We start from the raw sequence: 13,627 nt of genomic DNA on the forward strand, positions 1-13,627 counted from the left end.
TCACACTAGCATTATTTGGTCAGTATTTTACATCAGTATTTGTAAGCCAAAACCAGGAGTGGAACAATTAGAGGAAAAGTATAATAGAAACATATGCACCACTTCTGTATTATCACCCACTCCTGGATTTGGCTTACAAATACTGATGTAAAATACTGACCAATTACTGCTAGTGTGTCGGCAGCCTAAAAATATGGATTCTCTGGAATAAGACATCAGATCGTAGATATCAAGGCATAATTTTATTCAACTTTCTATGACCTACATACCTATGTAGATGGCTTAGGAGGGTTGATCCTACTAATAGATAGACTCCCTTCAACATTGGCTAAAGGCTATTATTATTTGCCCAGTTTGAGAAGAGTTACCCATTGGGTACTTCCCACCATTATATCATTGCTTAACAACTGGTTTCTTCTTATGCACAAAAAACTTAGAAGGAGTTTACAATGAATGAGGGCTGCCATTTATCTATGATATTAGTATTATTGTTAACAATTATTATTTTGACATTACAGAGTTGTTTTTTTGTTGACTATAGTTGGTAGGTTGGATTAGTATGGTTAATTTTTAGGTAATGTTAAAAAAAATCTAAACAAATAAATTACAATAAAAGTTTTTTTCTCTTCCATGTCAGTCTTCCTACTATGATCCTACATTTATAGATGTACCTGTCACACGGGAGCAAATGAATCACTATAGGATGGTTGCTGAAAATTCACAAAGTGAACTGGCTGCTAAATTTTGCCTTATTAAATTACATTATTATTAGAATCTACATGGTATAAAAGGAGAAATTTGAAGAAAAACTTGCAGAAAGCACAAACATTTTTCGAGAATAGTAACCAGGACTGAATTATCTTTTTCTCAACACTTCTGGTCAAATTGAAGAGGACACTCATTTTTTTTTTTGCAGATGTATGACACAGAGTGGCCTTCACATATTAGCCTCTGGCGTAGTCATACAAAACAATACTAGTTACACGAGTCATACCAGTTTCTGAATAAGTGGCTTTCCCCATTATTTTTTTTATGTTGCACATTGATTATTCTGTTAGAAGTTAGACTTTGATTCTGTTCCTCACAGAGTCTGATGATGGTTTCCCGGTAAACCTATAAAATGGAGAGGTTTGATATTCAATTCACATGCTCCAAGAATAATCAGCATCAGAAAAGTTAAAGGACTGCATATTTTTAGATTTACATCCATAAATCAGCTCTATTAAATTACAATGTGGAAAACCCATGTGTGGCCAATTTGGTGCCCCAAATCCAAGTTTCAGACTCGGATTTTCTGAAAAACCCACTTTCAATTTGCCCATGGTAATAATAATAATAATAATAATAATAATAATAATAATAATAATAGGTAAATCCAGTTATTGTGAACATGCTATACCTTGCAACATATAACTGCGGACCGCCATCCAGTCAAATATATTTAGAAATCCCTTTCTCTCCTGTTTTTTTTAGGCTGAGCAAACTCATCAGTGGCCAAAAAGCATCCCAACAATTTGTCAATGGGCCTCAGGCCCCTTAGCTAAAATTGAGGAGGGGTAAAGGTTAATGTCAGACTACAAAAAAGTTATTTATGATGCTATTAACATTGCATCTTCTTTTTTTTCTCCCTAAGTCCCTAAAGGGTATGTGTCAATAGAAAATGACCTATTGTTTAAATCAGGTTGATGGGTTATATGTATTTTTTTGGCAATATGTTTTTTTCATATCACATTCTTTATAAATAAAATAGAAATCTTGCAATTTTCACACTGGCTACCAGGGTTATTCAAGGGTATGTGCACACACAGAGTTCTTTAAAGAATGTTTTGAAGCAAGTGCGCTTCAAAAAATGTCGGAAAAATCACTTCAGAATGCCTGAAAGACCCATCTTATTCATTTCTATTGTAAAATCACTTTGCAATTCATAAGTTGCGTTTTGACTGTTTTTATTTTCAGCTTAATCTTTCAAAAAACACCTGAAAGTGCATTTCCATTCTGTGAAGTAGTTCTTGATAGAATCAGCAATAGCTGAGGCACTGTCCAAGCAGAGAGCTACAAAAAATACTTCAGGAAAAAAACTCTTCCCAAATCTTCCCAAAGAAGGAGCACCTCCTGAATCTTCTTTCCACTAGAAAATGTGTTGGTTTTGAACACCTCACAAACCTCTATACACAACTTTTAGTTCTTTTAGGGAGAATATATAGCAGTTCCCTTATGAGAGGAAGGATTGGAATGACAGGTAACACCTCTGTACACAGCTGATAACACAGGCTTCACCAATCCTAATAGGTGATGTCAAAGCACCTACTGCTCTCCTCCTTTTACAATAGCCACTGCCCACAATCATTAGACACTTCACTTCAAAAGATTTGGTCAAAGTCCGTATGTTTCGGCAAATGTACATGTGTTGTTTCCTGAAACAACAGGAAGTTAGGGTCTAAATAGCCCCAGCTGCCAGTGTAAAAATTGCAAGATGTGTCATTTTTAATTTGATGGAAAAATAGTGTCAAACATTTTTGAGAAATACACAAACACTTGATTTAAGCAATAGGTCATTTTCTGATGACACATTCCCTTTAAACTACCAAATTCATAGGATACAGTATAGATATCTACTAATGCAGTATGCTAAAAGTGGGTCACATATTCTTGTTATCATTGTATTCAATATTTTTAAAATTATCTTTGTCATAGAATGAAATATACATAAAATGAAAGGATCTGGAAGAAGACGCGGTCATTTCTTGTCCCAATGAAATAATCACATATTGTAGGGTCGGACGATCTACTACACATTCATCTTTTCAGTTTTAAGTTGTGGGTTTATGTATAGACCTTAAAAGCATCAATAGTTATACACTACACTGAAACTAGTACTAAAATCTTAGAGCGTACAGTGTTACAATAATTAAATAAGGCATCTCAATGAACAACTGCATTGTTTAATAAGCTAAGCGTTTTTGTTCTTAAAGTTTAAAGGGAATCTGTTGGTAGGATCAACGTCCTAAGCCTTCTATTTGGGCATGTAGGTCATAGGAATCTGAATAAAATGATATCTTGATATCTATGATCTGTTGTCTTATTCCAGAGAATCAAGTTTTTCTTATATGTAAATGAGCTATTCAGGGCTATGTGCTGGACACTGATCTGCAGGAGAACCTGCCTCCAGAGATTATATCTAATAAAAGGGGGAGTTACCAGTGTGAGACATGTTTCTAACATAGAACAGTAGAACTGAATTTGTCTCCTTACAAACACATTTGCTACAGTCCTACTGTATTGCAACAATGTTGCAATCCTGTCTGCCTGTGAGTTGAAAGCTGAAGCTGAGATGAACCTATAAATGAGTCTGTTATAATCAAACACAGCTCTGCAGTGAGATCAGGAGAACAGAGAGCATCCATTGCATATCACACTGATAACTCAGAAGATATCAAGTGTAACAATGCTACTCATTTGGGAGCGATCTAAGGTATCACAGGAACTGTTTCTATTTAAAATCCGGCTGGCTTATCTCAATATTCATAAGCCTAATCACAGGAAATACAGCCTTTTTCTGGCACAAAGTAAAACATAAGGCAACAAGTCCATACAATAAAGCTGTTTAGCCTGCCTAGCTTAGAGTCCAGCTTCTGAGTTCTTTAGCACAAGCACTAAGTCCAGGAGATCTGCATACATCCAGATGCACAGCCATGTGTGAGATAAACAGGTCTCAATTTACAAGGTGAACCACACCAAGGGGTGGAGATATTGTGAGCAGCCGTCTCTCCCAACTCTTCAGCTGCTCACAATTAAATTGTCATGGCCGATTAACCTTTTTAGTCTTATATGTACTAAAGCATTTCTCCAGGTTTATCTCCCATCCACTAGGTGTCCTACAGCCACCTTATGCAAGGTATAATTTTATTCAGCTTCCTATGATCTGTGTGACCATTTAGATGGCATAAGAGGGTTCATCCTACTGATAGATTCCCTTTAAAAGTTATCTCTGATCTATGGGATAGGCTGAATGGAGCGGAGGTTGATTCATTATTAATGTGAGCTCTGGAGATTGCTGAGCTCAACGCTTAAGGTACCGTCACACTAAGCGACGCTGCAGCGATACCGACACCGATCCGGATCGCTGAAGCGTCGCTGTTTGGTCGCTGGAGAGCTGTCACACAGACAGCTCTCCAGCGACCAATGATCCCGAGGTCCCCGGTAACCAGGGTAAACATCGGGTTACTAAGCGCAGGGCCGCGCTTATTAACCCGATGTTTACCCTGGTTACCATCGTTAAAGTAAAAAAAACAAACGCTACATACTTACCTACCGCTGTCTGTCCTCGGCGCTGTGCTTCTCTGCTCTGGCTGTGAGCGCCGGGCAGCCGGAAAGCAGAGCGGTGACGTCACCGCTCTGCTTTCCGGCCGCTGTGCTCACAGCCAGAGCAGAGAAGCAGAGCGCCGAGGACAGACAGCGGTAGGTAAGTATGTAGCGTTTGTTTTTTTTACTTTAACGATGGTAACCAGGGTAAACATCGGGTTACTAAGCGCGGCCCTGCGCTTAGTAACCCGATGTTTACCCTGGTTACCAGCGAAGACATCGCTGAATCGGTGTCACACACGCCGATTCAGCGATGTCTGCGGGGAGTCCAGCGACGAAACAAAGTTCTGGACTTTCTTCCCCGACCAGCGACATCACAGCAGGATCCTGATCGCTGCTCCCTGTCACACTGGACGATATCGCTAGCCAGGACGCTGCAACGTCACGGATCGCTAGCGATATCGTCTAGTGTGACGGTACCTTTAGTGAATCTTCAGCACTCCTATTAGAATGAATGGATCGACCATTGCTCCATTCAGCTGGGGCTCTGAGCCCTGGTTCTTGGGATTGGTGGGGGCCAGTGATTGGAAAGTTGTACCCAATCCTTTCCTTTGGATAGGAGATAACTTTCAATCTTTAGAACACACCTTTAAGATTTGTTCAAGATTTTCTGTCCTCATCATCTAATAGATTGTGTGGGAAGATTTTTAGAATCTCTATTCATATTTACTTTAAAGTCCAATGACTTTTTACATCTGTGAATTTGCTAGGATAATTAAAATTAAAGGTTTCTGAATGTTTAATCTAACTCTGGATTTCCATTCACTTGTTAATAAGCATAGTCTAATAAAATAGAACCAATAGATTAAAGCCGAATATAGGTCAAGACACAATGAGCAGGAGGTGAAAGATAAAACAGCTTTATTGGGATAATTGGTGAAATGGTGGCACAACTAAGTGGTGCCTGCACATGCAAAAAGTGAATGAAGGGTAAGTCTAGTAATACTATAGCTCAGTATCACATGGGGACAAATTATACAGCACAAAAATCAATAAATGAGACCACCAGAGGTAGAGTAAATAAACAGAACGTAGTGATTCTGGTAATAAATATATCGGTATATACCAAGGTATAGAGTAATCAGGATCAATGCATACTGTATAAAGAAATGTATACCAATAGTGTTACGCCAGAGGGTATAGGGTACAAGGAGTGGACCCACTGGACCGTGGAACCGAAGCTACCCCGAACGAGCACTCCAGAGAAACCAACCCCTATACAGGGACTGTTAGGAGGCAAGCGCGGGGACCTCAAGAACCACGGAGGCCAGGACCAGGGATCGGCTCAATGAAAGCGACAAAAAGGGGAAGCTGAAGACCAGAAGGAACCGAAGACCAGAGGGAAAACACGGAAGCAGGAACTGAGGAGAGACACTGAAACGGAGGAGGAGGACGGGTACAGGTACTGAGGGGAAACACTGGAACGGAGGTACACGGGAGCAGGAACGGAGGAGGAACACCGGTACAGGTACTGAGGGGAGACACTGGAACGGAGGTACACGGGAGCAGGAACAGAGGGGAGACACTGGATCGGAGGTAGACAGGAGCTGAGGGAAGACAAGAGAGGAACCAGGGTTAATGAGCAAAAGACCAGGGGAGCAAATACGCGACCTAACTAAAGCGAAGTAACTCAATAATCAGGCACCTCCAAGAAGGAAGGAGGGCCTAAAGTACCTGACGCTGGACACTGATTGACAGGAAGGACTTCCGGGTCAGGTCAAGCAGGAAGAGAAGAGGAAGGAGGTGCGCGCGCACGGTCAGACCTGGCTGTGCCCGCGCAAGCCACAGGCGCGCGCACCCAGACGGAGAGAGGACACACGCCGGGACGCCAGGACCGAACCCCGGAGAGAAGAGGACGCCAAGCGCGACGCCCGGAGCGAGCCCCGGGAAGAAGAGGACGCAGTGAGGAGAGCGAGCGAGCCGGCGGCAGGAGGCAGAGCCACGGAAGCCGAGGTAACAGTACCCCCTCTCTTACATCCCCTCCCTCTGTTTTTAGATAAAAACCTCTTGAGAATGCGAGAAGCGTTAATGTTCTCCCTAGGCTCCCAAGACCTCTCCTCAGGACCGAAACCCTTCCAATCAACCAAAAAAAATGTCTTGCCCCTGACTCTTTTGGATGCCAAGATGTCCTCCACCTCAAAAACATCATCTGCAGAAACAGGAGGAGGAGAAGAACAGGGAGTAGAATGAAACCGATTAAGAATAACAGGCTTTAGGAGAGAAACGTGGAAAACATTAGGAATACGGAGAGAGACGGGCAACCTGAGCTTGTAGGCAACATTGTTGATGCGCCGGAGGACTTCAAAAGGACCGATATAACGAGGTCCAAGTTTGTAAGAAGGGATCTTCAATCTAATGTATCTTGAAGACAGCCATACCTTCTCGCCCGGAAGAAAAGAAGGAGCATCCAAGCGCCTCTTGTCAACATGTCTCTTCATGCGTTCGCCCGTTCTCACCAATGCTTCTTTGGTCTCCAGCCAGATCTTGGAGAAGTCCGCAGTCTCAGCGTCAGCTGCAGGAACACCGGTGGTGACTGAGATGGGCAAAGGAACCCTGGGATGCATACCATAGACCACAAAAAACGGAGACTTGCCAGAGGATTCGCTAGGATGGTTATTATAGGCGAACTCAGCCCAAGGCAGAAGACTTGACCAATTATCATGATGAGCATTAGAAAAATGGCGAAGATAGGATGCCAAAACCTGATTGACACGTTCCACTTGGCCGTTGGTTTGAGGGTGATAAGCGGAGGAAAAATCCAACTTGACCTCCAGAAGTTCACACAGAGTCCTCCAGAACCGTGAGGTAAACTGCACACCTCGATCCGACACCATGTGAGAAGGAAATCCATGAAGACGGAAAACGTGTTGGACAAAGACCTTAGCCAATTCTTGAGCAGAAGGAAGTTGCTGCAACAGAACAAAGTGTGCCATCTTGGAGAAGCAGGCAACCACTGCCAGGATGGTAGTGAATCCGGCAGAATTAGGCAAATCCGTGATGAAATCCAAGGCGATGTGTTGCCAGGGAGCAGAAGGAACAGGTAAAGGAAGCAGAAGTCCAGAAGGCAATCGTCTGGGTACCTTGACCTTGGCGCAGGAAGGAGAGGAAGCCGAGAAGTCAACCACATCTTGACGTAGAGTGGGCCACCAGTAAAACCGAGAGAGAAGTTCTAAAGTCTTCTTAACCCCGACATGACCAGAGATTTTGGAGGAATGACCCCAGCGCAACACTTGAGTCCTTTTGGATTCAGGAACAAAGGTCTTGCCAGGCGGTGGAGAAATCAACCTCATGGGAGCCACGGGGATGACCTTGACCGGCTCAATGATGTGAGAGAGATCCTCTTCAAAATCTTGGGGTTGAAGGGATCGGGATAAGGCGTCTGCTTTAAAGTTCTTCGGACCAGGAAGAAAATGTAACTCGAAATCAAAGCGAGCGAAGAATAGAGACCACCTGGCCTGTCGAGGGTTCAGCCTCCGGGCTGACTGGATGTAGGCCAGACTCTTGTGGTCAGTAAAAATAGTAAATGGATATACCGCTCCCTCTAGCAAATGGCGCCACTCCTCTAGGGCCATCTTGATGGCTAGCAGCTCTCTATCCCCAATAGAATAGTTGCACTCCGCAGAAGAGAAGGCCTTAGAAAAGAACCCCCAGGGAAACAAGCGGCCAGAGGAAGACCCTTGAGATAACACAGCGCCAGCTCCGGTGGAAGAAGCGTCCACTTCCAGGATGAACGGCTTGTTAGCCACAGGCCGATGCAGTACAGGTGCGGAAGAAAAAGCCCGTTTAAGACTTAAAAAAGCTTCTTCAGCCTCAGGAGACCACACGATAGACCTGGATCCCTTCCGAGTGAGGTTGGAAATAGGCTTGATGATGGACGAAAAGTGTGAAATAAACTGTCAGAAGTAATTAGCAAAACCGAGGAAGCGTTGGATAGCTTTCACCCCGACCGGACGTGGCCACTGAAGGATAGCAGATAACTTCTCTGGATCCATCTCCAGCCCATTCTCAGAGACAATATATCCTAAAAAGGGCAAAGAAGATCGCTCGAAGAGACATTTCTCCATCTTAGCATAGAGGCGATTCTCCCGGAGACGTTGCAGAACAAGGCGGACGCTCCTTCTATGAGAAGACAAATCCGGAGAGAAAATGAGAATATCGTCTAGGTATACCACAACGCAGGAGTAAAGCAAATCCCGAAAGATGTCATTGACGAATTCCTGAAAAACTGCGGGAGCGTTACACAGCCCAAAAGGCATGACGAGATATTCATAATGACCGTCCCGGGTGTTAAAGGCCGTCTTCCACTCATCTCCAGAGCGAATTCGCACAAGGTTATAGGCTCCACGAAGATCCAACTTCGAGAAAATCCGCGCTCCTCTCAAACGATCAAAGAGCTCCGGGATTAAAGGCAACGGGTACTTATTTTTTATAGTGATGTTGTTCAACCCCAGGTAATCGATGCAAGGACGTAAAGAACCGTCTTTCTTCTTAACAAAGAAAAAACCGGCCCCAGCAGGCGAGGAAGATTTTCTTATAAAACCCTTAGCGAGGTTCTCCTGGATGTATTCAGACATGGCAGATGTCTCAGCAGGAGACAAGGGATAGATCCGACCTCTGGGTGGCGTGGTCCCAAGACGTAATTCGACAGGGCAGTCGTAAGGCCGATGCGGAGGAAGAGTCTCAGCTTCTTTCTTGTCGAAAACGTCAGCGAAAGGCCAATAGGCAGGAGGCAAGCCTTCAGGACCCAAAGAAGGTTGAGAAACCGTAACCGGGCGAACAGAAGCTAAGTACCTCTCTTGGCATGGATGTCCCCATCGAAGGATCTCCCCAGAACGCCAATCCAGGACTGGTTCGTGAGTCCGGAGCCAAGGAAGGCCGAGGAGAAGAGGATGAGACAAGTTGGGTAAAACGTAGAAAGCAATCTTCTCCTGGTGCATAGCACCTACTTGAAGAGTTACCTCCTCGGTAACCATAGAGACGGACTCTTGTAGAAGCTTGCCATCCACGGAAGCGATCATACGTGGAGAACTCAGGGCGACCACAGGAATCCGGTATTTCTTCACCTCCTTAAGCCGTATAAAGTTACCTGCCGCCCCCGAATCCAAATAAGCAAGTTCTGAGCCACGTTTTGACCCCTGAATTATAAGGACAGAAAGAGTAAGAGGTGGAGAGGGTTCAGACACACTTAGGGAGGCCTCTCTTACCTGTCCTAAGTGGAGGCGTTTCCCGGCCTCTCTGGACATGAGCGCAGGAAATGAGACGAACCACCACAGTACAAGCAGAGACCTTGTGCCAGCCTCTCTCTTCTGCACTGATCCGCCATCTTGACCCGATCTACCTGCATAGGTTCGGGAGCTGCAGAAGCGGAAGCAGAAGACCGAAGAGTAGGAGGACACTGCACAGAGGAAGAAGAAGGGCGCATAGGCCTCCTCTCCCTAGCAGCCTCTCTAGAACGCTCCTGGAAGCGCAAGTCGATGCGTGTAGCGAGAGAAATGAGCTCCTCCAAGGTAGTGGGGGTATCCCTTCCTACAAGCTCATCTTTAATCTTTCCAGACAACCCTCGCCAAAAAGTTCCTACCAACGCCTCGTTATTCCACGAAAAGCATATGGCATATTGCCCCAAAGAGAGGGAGCCCTGATGGAGGTTAAAGAGAGCCTCAGTTGTAGAAGCGAGCCTTCCGGGCTCATCAAACACCCTCCTGAAAGTGTCCAAAAAGGTGGCAACACTGGTCACTATAGGGTCGTCCCGCTCCCAGAGAGGATTCACCCAGAAAAGAGCCTCTCCCTCTAAATGGGACACAATAAAAGCGACCTTAGCCCGATCGGTAGGATATTGCTGGGGTAGCAACTCAAAGTGTAAACGACACTGATTGAGGAAACCCCGACACAGTTTAGGGTCACCGCTATAGCGAGGCGGCTTACCCAAACGAGGAGGAGGCGCAGAGGAATTATCTGGAGACCGGGAGGAAGTTGTCTGCAAAGAAAGCATGCAACCATCCACGGAAGCCATATAGGACAAGATGTGCGCCTGCGTATCACGCTGCTGAACCAGCTCTTGCTGGAGACTGGCTAACTGAGCGGCATTCCCGGGATCCGCGGTTTGTAAAGCAGACAAACGAGAATCCATCGTCTTCATAAAAGACATGATTCGGGTCTGGTTCTCTTGTAAGAAAACCAACTCTTTTAAAGCAGTGGCCCCGGCGGGATCCATGGCCTGATTATTCTGTTACGCCAGAGGGTATAGGGTACAAGGAATGGACCCACTGGACCATGGAACCGAAGCTACCCCAAACGAGCACTCCAGAGAAACCAACCCCTATACAGGGACTGTTAGGAGGCAAACGCGGGGACCTCAAGAACCACGGAGGCCAGGACCAGGGATCGGCTCAATGAAAGCGACAAAAAGGGGAAGCTGAAGACCAGAAGGAACCGAAGACCAGAGGGAAAACACGGAAGCAGGAACAGAGGGGAGACACTGGATCGGAGGTAGACGGGAGCTAAGGGAAGACAAGAGAGGAACCAGGGTTAATGCGCAAAAGACCAGGGGAGCAAAGGGCAAATACGCGACCTAACTAAAGCGTAGCAACTCAATAATCAGGCACCTCCAAGAAGGAAGGAGGGCCTAAAGTACCTGACGCTGGACACTGATTGGCAGGAAGGACTTCCGGGTCAGGTCAAGCAGGAAGAGAAGAGGAAGGAGGTGCGCGCGCACGGTCAGACCTGGCTGTGCCCGCGCAAGCCACAGGCGTGCGCACCCAGACGGAGAGAGGATGCACGCCGGGACGCCAGGACCGAACCCCGGAGAGAAGAGGACGCCAAGCGCAACGCCCGGACCGAGCCCCGGGAAGAAGAGGACGCAGCGAGGAGAGCGAGCGAGCCGGCGGCAGGAGGCGGAGCCACGGAAGCTGAGGTAACAAATAGTGAGAGGTATATCAATAGTGGTGATTATCAGGGGCTGTGATAAAAGATTAAATAGGATATGAACACCAGGAATACATGAAGATGTATTCAGAGTAGGCAGGATGCACTGAATCATTGTGTACACGTAGACACACAGAGTGGATAGTGACACAGCATTGAGATGTCACTGGTGTAAAAGTAATGAGTGCGATCCGAGTCAATTAGACCTACAAAAATATGGAGATGTAAGATTACCTGGTGGTGAGCTTACAGGTGCGGCACGCACCCCGACACGCGTTTCGGACAACGTCCTTTGTCACACCCACTGACCCCTTTGGAGTGGACGCCAATCAGATGAAGGAGTTTGTCTGCTAGTGGGTCCACTGTTCCTACAACCTGAATACCTTATGACTTACACTGTTAGGTGATTTACAACACTAGGTCCATACTACACTATAAGCACTGTCTTGTATATATTTCTCTCGCTACTTCTGTACTTACAGTACATGGACCTTTTTTGAGTTGTTTAATTTATACTGGTTTACATTATCACCGACTGCACTTGCACTTTACTTACTCCTGTATAATTTATATATAATTATTCCTATCTGGTTATGCACTTTACTGTGCTTACTTTTATGTACCCCAAAATATTATGATTACATTACAGAACCTCCTTTTTATACTCCTGGGTGTGCATTCCTGTTTTATATACATTTTTAATATTCTTTTAATCATTGTTCTGTCACCCCTTTTATCGCCTGGTTCCAATTAAGCATTTTTTTCACTCACCTTTGTTGTACTGGGACTTTTTTGGTCGGTTCTTTTTTTCTCACTTTCCTCATGTATTTCCAACGACTGTCCCTGTAGCCTAACACAGTCCGGTCTTTTCAGTCACAGCATTTACAATATAAGTTATTTATATTTAGTATTTGTTTATACCCTTATAGATCAATTATTTTCCCTTGTCTTACGTTCTCAAGGTCTTCCCAAGTAGATGTAGCAACAACTATCATTACATGTGACCTTTAGGCCGGCGTAACACACAGCGTAAAACAATACGGTCCGTATATTACGGCCGTAATACGCTGAAAAGTCCCCAAAATAGTGGTCCGTAGCTCCTCCGTAGGCAGGGTGTGTCAGCGTTTTTTGCGCATGGCATCCTCCGTATGTAATCCGTATGGCATCCGTACTGCGTGTTTTTCTCGCAGGCTTGCAAAACCAACATACGGCATTAGAAGGGATCCATGTGTCACCAAAAAAAAAAAAAAAAAAATATATATATATATATACTGTCTATATATATATATATATATATATATACATATATATATATATATATATATATATATATATGTCAGTAGACACACATATATATATATATATATATATATATATATATATATATTAATATTTCTTCCAGCGCGAGATAGCTTTAAAGCCGGTAATTCAATTACCGGCTTTTGCTCTCTCCTTCCTAAACCCGACATGATATGAGACATGGTTAAGATACAGTAAACCATGTCATATCCCCCTTTTTTTGCATATTCCACACTACTAATGTTAGTAGTGTGTATATGCAAAGTTTGGCCGCTCTATCTACTAAATTAAAGGGTTAAATGGCGGAAAAAATTGGCGTGGGCTCCCGCGCAATTTTCTCCGCCAGAGTGGTAAAGCCGGTGACTGAGGGCAGATATTAATAGCCTGGAGAGGGTCCACGGTTATTGCCCCCCCCCTGGCTAAAAACATCTTCCCCCAGCCACCCCAGAAAAGGCACATCTGGAAGATGCACCTATTCTGGCACTTGGCCACTCTCTTCCCATTCCCTTGTAGCGGTGGGATATGGGGTAATGAAGGGTTAATGCCACCTTGCTATTGTAAGGTGACATTAAGCCAAATTAATAATGGAGAGGCGTCAATTATGACACCTATCCATTATTAATCCAATACTAGTAAAGGGTTAAAAAAATACACAAACACATTATTAAAAATTATTTTAATGAAATAAAAACAAAGGTTGTTATAATATTTTATTCAACGCCCAATCCAATCACTGAAGACCCTCGTTCTGTAACAAAAAAAACATAATAAACCAACAATATCCTTACCTTCCACAGATCTGTAAAGTCCAACGATGTAAATCCATCTGAAGGGGTTAAAATATTTTGCAGCCATGAGCTTTGCTAATGCAATGTTGTTTGTGGCTGCAAAACCCCGGGGAATGAAGGTAAAGTAGGTCAATGACCTATATTTACCTTCATTTGCGGTGAGGCGCCCTCTGCTGGTTGTTCCTAGATCGTGGGAACTTTCCTAGAAAGCTCCCAGGCTCGAGTTCATATGAGGACAACCAGCAGAGGGCGCCTCT

General features: G+C 44.5%; 1 protein-coding gene across 2 annotated transcripts in view; it reads left to right on the plus strand.

The window, feature by feature from the left end:
• The window catches only part of CCDC170 (coiled-coil domain containing 170), a 253,403-nt gene that overhangs the window by 47,451 nt on the left and 192,325 nt on the right, over window positions 1–13,627 (plus strand). Inside the window, exon 4 of one of the 2 annotated variants that reach the window (XM_069769173.1) lies at window positions 638–782. The exons of the other annotated variant lie outside the window; for it this stretch is intronic. Within the exon in view, the coding sequence (XP_069625274.1) occupies window positions 780–782 (3 nt within the window). The 5' untranslated portion in view covers window positions 638–779. The remainder of the gene's footprint in view (window positions 1–637; window positions 783–13,627) is intronic. 2 annotated transcript variants of the gene reach the window in all.

This window comes from Ranitomeya imitator, chromosome 5 (genome assembly GCF_032444005.1).
Source record: "Ranitomeya imitator isolate aRanImi1 chromosome 5, aRanImi1.pri, whole genome shotgun sequence".
Classification (NCBI taxonomy): domain Eukaryota; kingdom Metazoa; phylum Chordata; class Amphibia; order Anura; family Dendrobatidae; genus Ranitomeya; species Ranitomeya imitator.